Source organism: Lepus europaeus, chromosome 11 (assembly GCF_033115175.1).
Source record: "Lepus europaeus isolate LE1 chromosome 11, mLepTim1.pri, whole genome shotgun sequence".
Taxonomy (NCBI): Eukaryota; Metazoa; Chordata; class Mammalia; order Lagomorpha; family Leporidae; genus Lepus; species Lepus europaeus.
Window position 1 is genome coordinate 60,555,107 of NC_084837.1, and position 18,335 is coordinate 60,573,441.

An 18,335-nucleotide genomic window follows, 5' to 3' on the forward strand; every position below is an offset into this window, starting at 1 on the left:
TGGAACAAAAACAAAATGAAGAGCAGGGAGGACAGAGGCTAGCTGGTTGGATTGTTTTTGTTGTGCAAAACACCTTGGATATTATCTATGTTGTTTCACAAACTTGAATACACAGTATTGTGCTAGAGCCAGAAGAAACCGCAGGCTAAACACAGTACATTTTTTAAAAGTGTGGAGTAGTCTTTATTTTCCATTGCTCCTGTTGGTAGAAATTTTCCATACTATTTGGTATCCCCCCCTCCATTTTTTTCTGTAATTTGGAGGTTAGGTGGTGGTAAGATTTTACTGTGATTTTAACCCATTTTTTTCTGATTACTAATGATGTTAAACAACTTATGTATTTATTAACTATTTAGAAAACCCCTTTTGTAAAATATTCATTTTGTTCATCTTATATCAAGTTGCCTTGATTTTCCTTACCAATTTATAGGCATTTTTAAAATTTATTTTGGAGATAAATTTTTGTATGTAATGGAGATATCTATTCCTCCTCTGGTTTCTCATTTCACTCTCTTAAGAATGTCTTTTGCTGAATAAGAGTTCTTAATAAAAGAGCAGCTTTGTTTTCATGATTAGTGGTTTTTGTCCTGTTGAAAAATCACCTACCAATTTGTGAAAAAATGCTTTTATGTTAATTTTTAGAGACTTTATTGTTTTTGCTTTCACATTAGATTTTTATAAATGATGTGAGACTAAGAAATCAAGGTTTATTTTTCTCCCCTTCTGGATAACCAATCCAGTTCCATCCGATGAAAAGTTCATCTTATCTTGTGACTGTAAATGCATGGATTTGTTTCTGATATCTGATCTGTTCCATTGGTCTTTTTGTGTATTTTTCACCAATATGACACTATTAACAGTTATTACCACATTCTAGTAACTTTTGGTCTAAATCATTATTTAAAAGGAAATTACAATAGAGCAGTTGGAATTATTTTGAAAGATGAACAGATGAACTTCAACTTAAGATGGAGTCACATCCTGATATATCCGTCTTTAAGTTGAAAATATCATTAAGTCAAAAATGTATTTGATACACTTAACAAAACATCACAGATTGGCCTAGTTTTTCTCTTTTTTTTTAAAGATTTTTTATTTATTTTGAAGTAGCAGCCGGCGTCGTGGCTCAATAGGCTAATCCTCTGCCTTGCGGCACCGGCATACCGGGTTCTAGTCCCGGTTGGGGCACCGGGTACTGTCCTGGTTGCCCCTTTTCCAGGCCAGCTCTCTGCTATGGCCTGGGAGTGCAGTGGAGGATGGCCCAAGTGTATGGGCCCTGAACCCCATGGGAGACCAGGAGAAGCACCTGGCTCCTGGCTTCGGATCAGCGCGGTGCACGGGCCGCGGTGGCCATTGGAGGGTGAACCAACGGCAAAAGGAAGACCTTTCTCCCTGTCTCTCTCTCTCTACTGCCCACTCTGCCTGTCAAAAAAAAAAAAAAAAAAAGTAGCGTTACAGACAGTGAAAGGGAGAGAGAGAGATAAAGGTCTTCCCTCCATTGGTTCCCTCCCCAATGGCCGCAATGGCCGGAGCTGCGCCGATCTGAAGCCAGGAGCCAGGTGCTTCTTCCTGGTCTCCCAAGAGGGTGCAAGGGCCCAAGGTCTTGGGCCATCTTCTACTGCTTTCTCAGGTGAGAGCTGGATTGGAAGAGGAGTAACTAGGACTAGAACCAGCACCCATATGGGATGCCAGCACTACAGGTGAATTAACCTACTACACACCACGGTGCCGGCCCTGGCCTAGTTTATCTTAAACGTGCTCAGAATAGTTTCATTTACCTACAATGAGTCAAAGTAATGTAACACAAAGTTTGTTTATACTCAAGTTTTGAGTATTTGATGTAATTTATTGAATTATGTCCTGCAAGTAAAAAAACAGAATAGTTACAGGAAACACAAATAGGCATTTCGTAGACACGATAGGATGTGAAAACACAATATCCACAAACAACACAGTACCTGGTGGAGCGTCTGTTGTTTACTCTTGGAGTAGGATAGTGATTGACTGGGAGCTGACTGCAGCCCACTGCCACTGCCCCCCATAACAATAGAGTATATCACTAGCCTGGCAAAAGATAAAAGTTCAGTTTTGTTTCTACAAAAGGTATGTTGCTTTCAGATAATTGCTATCAATTTCAGATTTTCCCTGAAAAGTCTTTTATTCTGTTTTGAAGGATATTTGCTGATTTTTGAATTCTTTTTTTTTTGACAGGCAGAGTGGACAGTGAGAGAGAGACAGAAAGGTCTTCCTTTTTTATTCTGTTTTGAAGGATATTTGCTGATTTTTGAATTCTTTTTTTTTTTTTTTTTTTTTTTGACAGGCAGAGTGGACAGTGAGAGAGAGAGAGAGACAGAGAGAAAGGTCTTCCTTTTTGCCGTTGGTTCACCCTCCAATGGCCGCCGCGGCTGACGCGCTGTGGCCGGTGCACTGCGCTGATCCGATGGCAGGAGCCAGGTGCTTCTCCTGGTCTCCCATGCGGGTGCAGGGCCCAAGCACTTGGGCCATCCTCCACTGCACTCCCTGGCCACAGCAGAGAGCTGGCCTGGAAGAGGGGCAACCAGGACAGGATCTGTTCCCCGACTGGGACTAGAACCTGGTGTGCCGGCGCCGCAAGGCAGAGGATTAGCCTAGTGAGCCGCTGCGCCGGCTTGATTTTTGAATTCTAAGTTGTAATTTATTTTATCAACTTAAAAGATACAGTACCATTATCTTTTAATTTCTATCATTTCTATTAAGAAATATTGTCTTTATCTTTGGTTTTATTTTGCTATGCCTAGATAGCATGTTATGTATCTTATATGGAACTTAAATTTCTTGAATCTGTGACTTGATGTCTTTAAACAGATCTATAAATTTTTCAGCCAGTATTTCTTTAAATTTTGTCTCTATGCAAACATTTAGAAATCATTATTTAAAAGGAAATTACAATAGAGCAGTTGGAATTATTTTGAAAGACTATATATAGAATAAGAAAGATGTCTAAAACTCACTCGACGAGGCCTGTGCCATGGCTGAATAGGCTAATCCTCCGCCTGCGGCACCGGCACACCAGGTTCTAGTCCTGATCGGGGCGCCGGATTCTGTCCCGGTTTGCCCCTCTTCCAGGCCTGCTCTCTGCTGTGGCCTGGGAGTGCAGTGGAGGATGGCCCAAGTCCTTGGGCCCTGCACCCACATGGGAGACCAGGAGAAGCACCTGGCTCCTGGTTTCGGATCAGCGCGGTGCGCTGGCCGCGGCGGCCATTGGAAGGTGAACCAACGGCAAAAGAAGACCTTTCTCTCTGTCTCTCTCTCTCACTGCCCACTCTGCCTGTCAAAAAAAAAAAAAAAAAAAAAAAGAGCTTTCCTCAGAGAGTAGATGGAACTAGAGGAATACAGGGTAAAGGACCAGGTATTTTCATAAAGTAACAAAAATGGATAAGTTAATTATTCAGAACAAGAGAATAATCAAGCAAAGGCATAACAGAGATCATCAAAGATACAGCAGATGAATTGTACGAGAAGAGGGAGAATTGCCTTAACCTCCAAGGTGGAAAAGATTTTTTGGGCAGAGCTGTAGATTTGTTATGGAAGAGATAAAATTAAGGAAATTCAGATTTGATCAGTTAGCATTATGGGCCCCAGGGTTTGGTTTTTTTTTTTTTTTTTTTTTTTTTTTTTTGGTACGCCTAACATTTGTCAATTATTTTTGTCCTAAAGACTTGAAGGAAGAGAGTAGGCTACAGAGAAAGGAAAAAGTTTATAGATCATCAAAGGAGCTTTCTTTCAGTAACTATCAACACAGCTGTACTGTAGCAAATAAATATTGTTTGAAATATTCAAGCTAGACACAGATGGTGAAAGGCTGCAGCCTGCAGCTTCCTATTGGTCGAGTTTCTCTAGTCTGCAAATCTAAAATGCTCTAAAACCTGAAACTTTTTGAGCACTGACATGATACCAAAAATGGAAAATTGTACACTGGAAAGACATAATGACAGGTCACAGTCAAACACAGCTGAACTGAAAATACTGTATAGAATTACCTTCAGGCTGTGTGTATGAAACATACATGAATTTCATGTTTGGACTTGGATCCCGTCTCCAAGACAACCTTATGATATATATGCAGAGATTTCAAAGCCATCCCATACAGTCTGAAACTCTTCTGGTCCCAAGCATTTTGTGTGAGGGATACTCAAACTATTTCACTAAATCTGATCATTATGGTTCGTGCTAGGTGTTGCTTTAAGTGCTTTACTTATACAGCTCATTTTAATCCTCTGTGATATAATAACCGCTGTGATAACCTGCTTCATTTCAGTGGTGGAATTTATCTATAGTTTATGTATGTTGTTCAGTTTATTAAGAGATTTTATAAGAAACTGAAGAAAAATAGTAAAACATTGGTAAAGAAGAGAAATTTAATTATAAGTTGATTTTACTTTGAGCATGACAATTATAATAATAAATGCTGAAACTAATCTGGCTACCCTCTGTAGAGATTTGGGGATATCAGAACAACCCACCAGGTGTCTTTGAATCTAGAGATACTCAGTTTAACATTTTAAAATGTAGAATGTGTTTCAGCATTGAGTGGTGAGCAGAAAACCTCATATTGTTAGAGGAGAGCATGAAGGTCCATGAATCCTGCACTAGGTTATTTGATCCATGAAGTTCAGCACGGAGAGAAAATATGCTCGATAGGGGTCAGCATTGTGGTTGCAGGTTAATGGGCACTAGTTTGAGACCCAGCTGCTCCATTTCTGATCCAGCGCCCTGTTAATATGCCTGGGAATGCAGCAGAAGATAGCTAAAGTCCATGGGCTCCTGCATCCACGTGGGAGACCCAGAACAAGCTCCCAGCTGCTGGCTCCTGACTCCTGGCTTCAGCCTGGCCTAGCCCCAGCTGTGTGGCCATTTGGGGAGTGACCAGTGGGTGGAAGATATTGCATGTGCTCTCACCATGCTCGCTCTCGCTCTCTCTCTCCCTCTCTCCCTCTCCCTCTCCCTCATCCTCTTCCCTCTCCCCTTTCCCCTCTCCCCTCTCTCCTCCACTTCCTCTCCCTCTCTCTCCAACTCTCTGTAACTCTGCCTTTCAACTATAAAAAAAAGAATCTTTTATTTAAAAAAAATAGGAATTATAGTGAATGTAACATAAAGTTATGATAGACCAATATTCCTTATCCCAGCCCCTGAGAATTTATTTGGCCTATGTGTTGTTCAACTGAGAGAACTATAAACTTAAAATCAAAAACTCTTTTGATTGATGGGAGAAAAGAACTGAGCTCTTCTCCCAAAATGGCAGTGTTGGTAGTGGTGGGATGACTAAATAGTATAGACATCTTGTAGAAAAATACAAAATGGTGCAAAAGAACTGCAGAGGGGCGAGTGAACAATGTTTGACAGACAGATGTTTTATAATTATGCACATGGCTACTGGAAGCAGAACATTTGGAACTGAATTCTACCTTCTTTACTAGCTTTGTGGCCTTGGACAAATTATTCACCTTCATGTGCTTTGGTATCCTTACCTATAACTTGGAATATCAGTATCTACCTCCTAATATTGTTATGAAGGTAAACATGATTAAATGTGATTTGTAAAGCACTTAAGAAAAACATTTTGTTAACTTAAAATAGTAATACTCCTAGTCCCTTATTATGGATACTTTCCCTTATCTCCAAGATTGATGTGATGAAAAAGTGTATTAGTCCATTTTGCATTGCTGTAACAGAATGCCATGGACTGGGTTATAAAGAAAAGAACTAGTTCTGCAGACTGGGAAGTTCATTATCAAGGTGCTGGTATCTTGTGAGGTTCTTCTTGCTGTGTCATCCATGGCAGAAGATGAGAGGGTGAAAGAGGACAAGGTAACAAGAAGAAGGAGACCAGACTCATCCTTTTATCAGGAACCCACTCCTGTGAAAATGGCATTAATCCCTTCTTGGGGGCAAAGCCTTCAGGACCTGTTCTCTAGAGGTCACAACACTCAACACTGTTGAATTGGGGGTTAGGATTGCAGCACATGGACATTGGAGGACATGTTGAAATCATATCAGTTACATGAATTTACATAACTGGATGTCTATACATTTACTAATGTTAAAGTAGGTGAACTTCTCAGTTCAATAGGAATTAGAATGAGGTGGCTTTTTAAACATTATAATAGAGCTTAGCTAAATATTGGTAAGTAAATGTAGAAATTTCTTAACAGCAGTAAAGCACATTTGCATTTAACACAGAACTGTTAAAGACTATACCATTTGACTATTTGTGTATGACCCAAAAGGCCTCACAGAATAAATTTACCACTGTACAGAATCAGGCCCTCAACTTGTAGATTAGAAACCTTATTTTTTGGGGGGGATACTGAAACTAAAGTCAGATTTCAGGGATTAAAATAATTGAGCCCAAGAAAATATGTAAAAATTAGAATATGAAACTCCATTTAAGTCATCATGAGGACTATAGTGTAAATAGTAGCTTGTTTAGTATGTTTTCTACATTAAATATATCCTTATGATGTACCGTATCATCGCCAAAGCTAGCTTGAGGAATATTAATATTCAGTAGAGTAATTATGTGCTTTGAATGTGCTTTTGAACTACATTCAATTAAGATGGCTTGATAGATCCTTTTCTACAGCAGAGGAACTGCCTTGCCAAAATGGATAGACAGCTGCCTTGGTGAACTATAAAGTATGTAAGATTTTACCTTACTTGCAAGCTAACAAGTTCACCTGCCGGTTGTATGAATGCTGCCAGAAGACATAAGACTGCTAGGTCAGAGACAAAAGACTTCATTACTCACAGCACAGTAAGCAGCATGAACTTTATGTTGTGTGTTAGTTTCCCTTGTTCCCCAAAGCACCGTGGGGATGATCCTCCTCAAGAAGATGTTCACAGTGGGTTTGCATCACAGCACTGGTACTCTGAGCTTCAGGAACCAACTCTTTTTTTTTTTTTTTTTTAATGGGCAGTAAACCTATCTGACTTGCTGTGGCAGGAAATACTGTCTTTATTATATTGGGTACTAAGCAAGCCTGTCTTGGGATGGGGAGGGTTTATTATATCTTTAAAGGGTTTCACTTATATTAATATTCTTAATAAAATAATCTGAAATAGCAACTATACTCACTAGATTTCTGTGCTAATGGATTTTTCCCCCCAGTAGTGCTTAAGTAGATACTGTCATGGTCTTTGATTTATTTTCCATGCTTACATGGGCTGTTTAAATCCTCTGGATGGATAGGTACATTATTTCAAAATGCTGATATACTCAGGTTTTAATTGGGTCTTACAGGCCTGGAAACCATTGGTAGCTCTTTTGCTCAATTTCTCTTACATTCAGGTTCCTGTATATCATTTCACTATAGACAAATAAGAGTATAAATGATTGAGCTTATGCTCAAAGACAGGTTTGTTTGCTTTTTTGTTTGTTTATTTTAAGATTTATTATTTTACTTGAAAGTCGGAGTTACACAGAGAGAGAAGGACAGGCAGAGAGAGAAAGAGAGAGAAGTCTTCTGTCCACTAGTTCACTCCCCAATTTGCCGCAACAGCCAGAGCTGTGCCAATCTGAAGCCAGGAGCTTCTTCTGGTTCTCCCACATGGGTGCAGGGGCCCAAGGACTTGGACATCTTCTACTACTATCCCAGGCCATAGTAGAGAGCTGGATAGGAAGTGGAGCAGCCAGGACTTGAACCGGTGCCCATATGGGATGCCAGCACTGCAGGTGGTGGCTTTACCCACTGTGCCACAGCGCTGACCATGACCAAAGAAGTTTAAAAAGAACCTCACTCTACCTCCAATTCACCCTGAAGGTGATTGCTGCATTTCCAGGCCATTAACGAGGACCTGGATTAGAAGTAGAACAGCTGGGACACGAACCAGTGCCCATATGGGATGCCAGTGTCACAGGTGGTGGCTTTACTTGCTGTTCTACAACACTGGCCTCTACACATTATTTATAAAGATTCATTCCTTTGTAGCATTTTGTTTGGCTTGCCATTGTAAATAGAATGCTTTTTTTTTTTTTTAAGATTTATTTATTTATTTATTTGAAAGTCAGAGTTACACAGAGAGAGGAGAGAACCATCTGATGGTTCACTACCCAATTGGCCGCAACAGCCGGAGCTGCGCTGATCCGAAGCCAGGAGCCAGGAGCTTCTTCCGGGTCTTCCACATGGGTGCAGGGGCCCAGGACTTGAGCCATCTTTTAATGCTTTCCCAGGCCATAGCAGAGAACTGGATCGGATGCGGAGCAGCCAGATCTCAAACCAGCACCCATATGGGATGCCTACACTTCAGGCCAGGGTGTTAACCTGCTGTGCCACAGCATCGGCCCCTGGAATGCTTTTTAAAATTTCACTCATAACCAATTTTCAAGCGTCCTCCATGGCACTTTCAGCTAATATATTCTCCTAAAGACTGTTAGCACCAGATTCCTAGTGTATTGAAAAGCAGTAGTTAATAGGGATATATCTTTTAGCATCTGCATGTAATAAGTGTAAAAAGTCAGCCTTGTCCATTTTTCTTTTACAGATCATATAAGTGTACTAATATTTAAGATACTCTTGACTTGGGTAGTTTTCAAAATGTGTATACAACTTGTTTCTGGGAAAATGAAATCCAGGCAATAAGTGAAAAAGTAGACATTTTCATGTTTAAATACATTTAATATATAATTTGCGTTCAGAGGGAAATTCTATCAGAGGGAAAAAAAAATCCTCTACTTTTCTATAATGCTCTTTATAGAGCTTTTAGTTCATTCTGTGTTTATTTCAAGCATAAATTTCCTCCATGAAGCTTCCCCAAACCTTTGTGTCCATAGTGATTTTGTTCCCCGTCAATTCCTGGATTCTTATTCATTCCCCCTGTAAGCATAGGAAAATAACTGTTGCCGGCGCCGTGGCTGAACAGGCTAATCCTCCACCTTGCGGCCCCGGCACACCGGGTTCTAGTCCCAGTTGGGGCGCCGGATTCTATCCCGGTTGCCCCTCTTCCGGGCCAGCTCTCTGCTATGGCCTGGGAAGGCAGTGGAGGATGGCCTAAGTCCTTGGGCCCTGCACCCGCGTGGGAGACCAGGAGAAGTACCTGGCTCCTGGCTTCGGATCAGCGAGATGCGCCGGCCGCAGCGGCCATTGGAGAGTGAACCAACGGCAAAAAGGAAGTCCTTTCTCTCTGTCTCTCTCTCTCACTATCCACTCTGCCTGTCAAAAAAAAAATATATATATATCTGTAATGTACCTGAAGTACAGAAAGCAAAGCACAATACAGAGACCCCATTTGTTGCTGGTTTTTTTTTTTTTTGTTTTGTTTTGTTTTTTGGTTTTTTTTGACAGGCAGAGTGGATAATGAGACAGAGAGAAAGGTCTTCCTTTTTGCCGTTGGTTCACCCTCCAATGGCCGAAATCACCCAAGAAAAAAAACCCAGTAGCAATTAGCAGTTGTGACCTGTACTCCCTCTGTCCTCCAGCCACTGGAAACTACCATTGTGACATGTATCACTACTTTCCTTTTGTGCCTGAGTAGTATTCATCTACCTGGATCTATCACATTTTGTTTATACCCCATTAACAGATGGATATTTGGGTTTTTCCTGTTTGGAAGTTATATAAGAAAAGACATTTAGGAGGCTGACGCTGTGGCATAGCAGGAAAAACTGCCACCTGCAGTGCTGGCATCCCTTGTGGGCGCCAGTTCGAGTCCTGGCTGCTCCACTTCTGACCCAGCTCTCTGCTATGGCCTGGGAAAGCAGTAGAAGAGGGCCCAAGTCCTTGGGCTCCTGTACCCACGTGGGAGACCTGGAAGAAGCTCCTGGCTCCTGGCTCCTGGCTTAGGATCAGTGCAGCTCCGGCCATTGCGGCCAACAGGGGAGTGAACCAACAGATGGAAGACCCCTCTCTCTCTCTCTCTCTGCCTGTCCTTCTCTCTCTGTGTGACTCTGACTTTATCAGGTAAATAAATAAATCTTTAAAAAAGAAGAGACATTTAAAAAAAGTAAAAGGATGTCTGGATTTTTATTCAAAACCATTTACCAATCAAGTGTGAAGTTTTAGAATGTACATTGTATATGTTTTTGTTAAAGGTAAGAAATTCATATTTTTGGTCAGTTAAGTAGAAATTGTTTGTATTTTAGATAACATTTGGTCAGCCAGGCCTAGACATTCAGAGCAGAAGTATGGAATATGTGCAGCGACAAATACCCAAGGAGTGTGGAAACCTAAAGCCCCAAAATAGGGTAAGTAATATATCGGTGTATGTATATGTGTGTGTGTGTGTATATATATATATATATATATATATATATATATATATATATATACACACCTGTAAACTCTGTTATTTATACTCCATCCAGACTTCTCATTTTGAGTCTGGAGAGTTACCATACAGTATTTATCACCAGAAAGGATCAGGAGGAGTTCTGTGTTGTTAACCCAGCAGACTGTATCCATCACTCTACCTTTAGGCTAGACCTTCTTTTAACCTCAATTCCAGATGTCTAAGGAATAGAAGCTTGCCCCAGCCTGGTTCAGATGTTTACTTGTAGACCAGTCACCATGTCCAGGGACTAGAACTAAAGATACATATTTGACCACTAGAAGCCTGCATTTAAGGCTGATGGGAAGGATCAAAAGATTTAATGTTATCCATTGTCCTCATAAAGCCAGTCTACTCAGAAAATTAGAGGGGGAGGGGATGAGCAAGTGATTGAGGAGGAGAGTAGCAGGGACATAGAGACACATGGTGTATTTTAAGGAACTCATTTTTCAGACTTTTCCCTATTGCCAAGCTATGAACATAGGTGCTCATGCATTAGGTTGCTAGAGCTATTGTTACAAAATAACAAAGACTGGGTGACTGAAACAACAGTTTCCTTTGTCACAGTGGTGGGGTTAGAAGTTCAATATCAAGTTTTCAGGTTTAATTTCTTCTGAGGCCTTTTTCCTTAGCTTATAGGCACCTTCTCGAAGTGTTCTCACATGGTCTTTCCACTGCACACACATCCCTTGGGTCTCTCGCTTTATGCCAAAATCTCCTCTTCCTATAGGGACATCAGTCAGGTTAGATTAAGGGCCTTATTTAACCTAGCTCTTTAAAGGCCCATTTCAACAACTTTGAGATACAGATTTCATCTCTAGTATCTTAATCAAGTGTGAGTGGCATTCAAAATATGATTCATCCTCAGGTAAATTCCTCTCCAGCTCTGTACCCATGAAATCAGGCTTGACTTACTACTTCCAAATACAACGGTGGGAAAGGCTTAGGATTACACATTTCCATTCCAAAAGTGAGAAATTGAAATGAAGAAAAGTGTCATGGATTTCAAGCAAATCCAAAACCTAACAGGGAAAATGTCATTACATTTTTAGATTTGAGAATAATCTCCTGATGTGATGCTCCATTCTCCAGGTGGCCTATGGGCCACCCCGTGGGTTCTGGGTGACAACATCACCACTAAGGCCCTGAATTTCTCCAATACAACTCACTGAATCTGGGAAGTTGGCCCCACTCTCTGGAAATGAGAGGAAAACAGCCCTGCCTTCAGAGTCAGTCTTCCCTTTTCTTGAGAGATGATGCATGTTTGCAGCCACAAGGCTGTAGACTCCTCAAAGTCTGAGAGCTTTTCTTCATTCCAACCTGCCAATGTCCCTTGTAGTCCCAAGTTGGCAGCATTTTGTATTCTCCTGTGATTGTCTAACCATACCTTTGGTATTCTCTCTAGAACACACATTCTCATTTCTTAAAATATGGAGAGAATGGGAATTTTTCAAATCTTCAATTTCTGATTGCTTTTTGCTTAACAGTTATTTTTTTTTTCCTAAAGATTTATTTGAAAGAGTTACAAAGAGGTAGAGACAGAGACAGAGAGAGGTCTTTGACCTGCTGGTTCACTTCCCAAGTAGCTGCAACGGCTGGAGCTGAGCCAATCCGAAGCTAGGAGCCAGAGGCTTCTTCTGGGTCTCTCATGTGGATACAGGGGCTGCAAGCCAGGGCTTTAACCCGCTACACCACAGCGCCAGCCCCAGCAATTCTTTCTTCAGTTTGCCTCTCTACTCTAATTTTTTACTATAAGCATCAGGGAGAAATTAGGCCATTTCTTCAATACTTTGCTTACAAATCTACTCTGCTAACTATCCATGATCATGACCCAAAAGTTCTTTTTTCCAGAAAACCGGGACACAATTCAGCCAAGTTCTTTGCCACTTAATAACAAGGATTGCCTTTCTTGCAGTGTTGAATAACATACTCTTTATTTTATATGAGGCCTCACCAGAGTACCTTTAAAGCAGTGATCCCTTGAATGCTGTATTTAACATGCATTTTGAAATTCTTGAGCCTATTACCTATTACCCAGTTCCAAGCCTACATTTTTGAATATTTATTATAGTGTCACCTGACTTCTTGGCACCAAAAGAAAAACAGAACCAACAGCATGTATATATAGAAATTTATTTTAAGGCATTGGCTCACAGAATAGTGGACGTACAAATCTACAATACGCAGGTGTAGGCTGTCAAGCTGGGGTTAAGGAAAGATTTGTGGTCTGAATCCAAAAGCAGCCTATTGGCAGGACTCCTTCCTCTGGGAGGGAACAATCTTTGTTTTATTAAGACCTTCAACTAATTAGATAAGGTCTACCCTCATCAGGATATATCTGTTGAAATGTTGATCTCATCCAAAAATCACATCTCAGAGACATCCAGAATAATATTAAACAAACATCTGAGCACTGTGACTCTACCAAATCAACACGTCATATTAACCATCATAATCCTTACAGCCCTTTGTATCTCTTTTATTTTTAGGTACCCTTGAAATCAATCAGACATGTCAGCTTTCAAGATGAAGATGAGATTGTTAGAATAAACCCTCGAGATATCTTAATACGTCGCTATGCAGATTACAGACATCCTGATATGTGGAAAAATGACTTGGAGAGAGATGATACTGACTCCAATATCCACTTTTCTAAACCAGAGAGTAAAAAATCAGACTATCTGTACTCTTGTGGGGATGAAACTAAGTTAAGTTCACTCAAAGACTCTGTGGTATTTAAGACACAGCCTTCCTCATTAAAATTTAAGAAGTCAAAACGAAGAAAAGAGGATGGTGAACGTTCTCGCTGCGTATACTGCCAGGAAAGGTTTAATCATGAAGAAAATAGCAGGGGAAAATGTCAGGATGCTCCAGATCCTATTAAAAGATGCATATATCAAGTTAGTTGCATGCTCTGCGCAGAGAGCATGTTGTATCATTGTATGTCAGACTCAGAGGGAGATTTTTCTGATCCCTGTTCATGTGACACTAGCGATGACAAGTTCTGCTTACGGTGGCTAGCCCTAGTAGCTTTGTCTTTCATTGTACCGTGTATGTGCTGCTACGTCCCTTTGAGAATGTGCCATCGCTGTGGTGAGGCATGTGGGTGCTGTGGTGGGAAGCATAAAGCTGCTGGATGAAATGATCCGGTGCCAAAATGAGCTTAAAATCTTTGTTTCCAGGAATTAACTAACTTGGATTTGTGGAAGCTTTTGGCAAGCAATATGGAATCTTGCCTGGTATCACTGGGGCCACACGTGGAGGAAGCAGAACTCATCAGTTCTTAGCATTTCACAAATGCTAGCCATGCCTAACTTTTCCCTTGAGTGCATGGCATGTTTTGTTACAGGTTGTAGGGTATTTTCAGAAGGAAGTCATTTCTGGTTATTGGCTATAGGAGTCAGCAAAAAATATCCAACTAAAAGGGATTAATTCTGGCATTTTTGTATATTTATGCATTAGGTGATGGGACTTTTAAAGGTTTGAATTTATTAGGATACGAACTAAAAGTAAAAGTGCACTAGGGGACTGTTGATTTCAATCTAAGAAAAGTTAACACTTCAGAATTATAAGAAGTAAAACAAGTGCAACTAAATAATTTGTTAGTTGTTTTTTGAAAGCAGTTTTATGTATAAATAACAAATGTTTATATTTAACTAAATGTAAGGTACGAATTATTACATATTAAACTTTTCTTCCCCTTCCTAGTTCTGAAGTAGATATACATTTATCTACTGTCACATTCCATATATTTTGAATATTTAACTCATCTAGTTAATAATGTTTTTATTCCATGTGAATGATTTGATATTTTCATCCTCATTTCTCTTTGGCTACAATTTATATTGAGTTATATCTGTACATTCTGGTAATCTAAAATCCTTAAAAATATTCTAATAGCCTTGAGTGACCAACTTTTTTTTAAAGCACAGATGTAATTGTCTAATGTTCTGATGGGAATGTAACACTTATTTTTATATAAAAAGAGACTGAGTAAACATTATAGAAAAAAGTGAGGTTTTTTAGTTGTTTTGTTTTTTGTGGTATTCAACCAGCAAGTTGTTTTCTTTCAGAGTTTCATCCTTCAAAAAAAATTATATTGCATTTACAAACATTTTACAAGTCAAAAAAAATGTAACTGGATACTTCGTGTAAAACAGTTTCCTCTTGAGATCTCCATTTATTCTGCTAAAACAGAATATGTTCAGCTGTGTTATTGTTTAGCTTAATCCTCAGTTCTTACTATTCACATAACAATGATCATTTTTTCTCAGTTGCATTTTATTTTTATTTAAACGGGCCAAAAGTAAAATTATGTTAAAATGTGTGCTAACTACCACAGGAAAGTATTAATCCAGTTGTCAATGGAATATCTTGTACATATCCTTATATTTGTTTTGCAGAGCGTTGTTGTACTGGATGTTTAATTTGCAATGTTAGTTGGATACATGTTCCAACAAACTGTTTAAATAACTTGGGATCAAATTGTCTTTTTTTTTTTTAAGTATTACATTAAAACTCTAATCAAGTAAAGGGTTCTTTAAGAACATTCCCTTAGAGGGATAAAGTTGAGAAGTGTGCCTTTTTTTAATGGCTTGAAGTTTAATAGGTGATACAAATTAAAATCACACTACCATTTAAAGCTCATTTTCTATGCAGGGTTTTTAATGTCATTTATGTACCATTCTTTTTACATATCACACTTAAGCTTGTGTTAGCTTTCTTCTTTTGCCCCAGATCAAACTGAACAATGTATATAACACTATCTGTCTGTAAAATACTTTTTTTAAGAAAGCATTTATATTTATATTACAGCTTGAACTGACAACATTGTGTATATAGATCATCTTGAAGTATTATTTCACATTGAAAAGAAGAAAAATATATTGATAACTATAGATGTTATGAAGAAGAGGTTATTTCTAGTTTTGTACTAAAAATCAATTGGATGAAATGAATCCAAAACATGACACCGTAGCAGCAGTTTTAAGTCTTATTTGTACTGTTTATATATTTGGATGCTGCTACATCAGATGATCTTCATTCCTGAAGTTTTCAGCTAAACTTGGTTTCCTAGAATAGACTGTTAACTTTCAAAATTACTTTTTACTGATGACATGGAAATTCTGATTTTCCTTTTGAATGAATTTTCATACTGTAAGATGCTAAGTTTATAATTCAGGTTTGAGCAAGGTGTGAATTACTGAAGAAAATAACTTGCTGGCTATAGGAAATGCTGTGGAAGTGAACTGTGTACATACTTCTGGGAAGAACAAATTTAATCATTTCTTCTGTTAAGCACTAATCAGTATAGTGCAACTCCTGGTTCTGTACTGTATTTTATATGCAATATATATGCTTTAATATTTTAATGTTTGTGCATTAATATTTTCAGTTTGTTTAACCACTTTGCTGCTAAAATTTTGCCATCCCATCCCCATTTTTTCCTTTACAATTTTAAACAAGTTTCTTCATTAAAAACTACAGTGATAAAATGGTTTTTATTTCACCTTGGATCTTTATAGTTAACATACCCAGTTTCCAAATCTGTCTAGAAGTGTGATAAAATAATGTCATCTGAATCCCTACGTGGAAATTTTCTTTTGTAAGTTAGAATTCCTGTGTGAAAACAAATGGGTAGTTTAAATCTCTACTTCTTAAAACCTGTGTATAGGTGCATTTGGGAACATTTTCTTGTTCTCCGTACAGATTTGGCACTGCCAATTGGCTTTTCTTCTCAAAACTTTCTTTGTTTTTAATCTGATTGTGTAAGTAAATGACTCAACAAAACTGCTTAAGTGTTAGTAAATATTGAAAATGAAATAATCTAAATTATTTTGAAATATTTTTGATGAACTTGTTTTGTTTGAAATTGATAATTCTTCAGTGATTTTTCTCCTGACTTGAAATGGAAATCATTTGAAGAAATGCACGGTGTGGAGCTTCAGCACCCCCTGCTGGATGATTTCCAGACCAGAGACTTGGGATGGCCATAGGGATCTCACAGGTTTTGCGACCACTACCAGACTTAAGTGGTGGTCCCCTCCTGGTGGGAAATCAGGAATAGGGAGTATTTCAAGCAACTGTAAGATGAGTCTTTTCCCCAATGTGTCTTCTTGGTAGCTGAGAGATTTTAAGCACTTTTTTCTTACTCGTCCTGTTTTAAAATATTTATCAATACTGGAAACTGGTTATAAAAGTTGATGGTATGCTGTGGCATATTTAGATCCAGTTCCTTTAACTTCTAAAAGCCATGCCAAAATGGTATTCTTATTTTTCTTCCTGTTGCCAATCAGGGAGAATTAAAACAAACAAACAAAAAATCCCTAATCATTTCTTCTTGACAGCTTCAGAGTGTGTGTGTGTGTGTGTGTGTTTCTGAGATGGTGGTTGGGCAGCAGTTTATATTAAAGAGAGAAACTTGAAACTACCTACTTTCATTGGTTAATCAGCAGTGCCTAAATTGAGCTTTTGAAGTAATATAAATGCACTTTCAATTCATGTGTATAGTGCCATCCGATACCTTAGGTAAGTCTTGCTTTTTTCTTTTTTTCTTTCTCTTCCTTGCGTAACTGAATGGCACAGCAATGTTTCTTAATATTCATGAAGTCTCCAGAATATGCGAAACAGGTATTTTTCCTGTAGACAGGCAAAGTACAGAATTTTAAGGGTGTTTCTTGTGTTGGAATTTACTTAAAAATTTGTGACTACACTTGAAAATATGTGTTGAAGACTGGGTTTTTAATTATAACCCAAAGATGCATTAAGCAAGTGTAACATTTTTTCTATATGAAACCTTGAAAATTTTAGTTAGTGAAAAACGGATTCTTCACCAAATATTATTCTCATTCTTGATTTGACCTTTGTGATCACTTTTCTAAGTATAAGGGAAATCACTAGAAACTTGCATTATTGTTGCACTAAAAAAATTAGTCTGTAAATCATGATAGTAGCACTATAAGGTGTTTTATGGTGACTCAAATATAAAAAGTTTTTTTTTTAAGAGAAACACAACCAGAGGTGATTTATATAAACCAAAAAAAAGGGCTTTAAGGTATTAAGGTACTGTTTGCCTAGCAGCCAGGTGGTTATAAAATTTTCATGTGCTTTGGTACAATGATAAATGTTAGCCACTGTTCCTGAAAGCTTCTTAAGTGGCATAAGTTGTTTTAAAATTTTTCAAAAATAATCTAGTTGAAAAACCTTTGTATTAAAGATACACATAGATTTTTGTGAACATTTCCAGTGTATAGTGTCACTTGCTTCCTATTCTTGACCTCAAAAGTGCCTCACTTATATATTATTTCCATTGAAAGCTTGACTGCATTCTTTCTAATAAGCAATGAAAAATTGTTTTAACTCACGTCATAATGTGTCTCCTCAGATATAGTTGACTAGCTTGATAGTTTTGAGTATATAATGTAAATATGCATATATAAGTTTGTAACCATTTTTGTTACATCATACTCATGTAATTGGACATACCAGATGATATCATAAGAACTTGTTTTAATGGTATATTTCCCCCCTTGGAATTACCTAATTAAACCTATCATGAAATATAAAAGGACTTTCTCTTATCTTACTCTTTCAGAGCAAATCAAATTATCATATGAGATAATGATGACTAGAGGAGAAAGTTGTAAAAATGAAAGTTTTCCATTGTTAAAAGTACATATTTTTTAAGCTGGTAGTTTATAAACAGTTTATCTTAATGACTAATTCACCCTTGACTGTATCCAGTTTTTTTTCTAGTCTGTTTCATAATGTACTTTCTGTTTGGGAGCATATTGCAGCTAGGTTTGGATTTTAACCACTTTACATGGTATGTGGCAGTTGTTTAACCCAGGACTACTACTGATTGTTTTAAATGTGTGTTCTAGTCATTTTCACTTAATACAAAAACTATGCTATTTTTGAGAGTAATATTTTGAACAGTTATTAGAAGACAGTACTCTACTAAAAAACATGTTGTATCTCAGCACCAGAATATTTTTTGGAATATTAGGTTACAGCTGTATTTATTTGAAAAA

The 18,335-nt window shown here is 38.3% G+C and overlaps 1 protein-coding gene across 1 annotated transcript in view; it reads left to right on the forward strand.

Moving 5' to 3' along the window:
* Positions 1–15,800, forward strand: part of SPRED1 (sprouty related EVH1 domain containing 1) — a 121,293-nt gene extending 105,493 nt beyond the window's left edge. Inside the window, exons 6-7 of the mRNA XM_062205598.1 lie at positions 10,118–10,219; positions 12,792–15,800. Coding sequence (XP_062061582.1) covers positions 10,118–10,219; positions 12,792–13,442 — 753 coding nt within the window. The 3' untranslated portion in view covers positions 13,443–15,800. The remainder of the gene's footprint in view (positions 1–10,117; positions 10,220–12,791) is intronic.
* Positions 15,801–18,335: the final 2,535 nt, after the last annotated feature.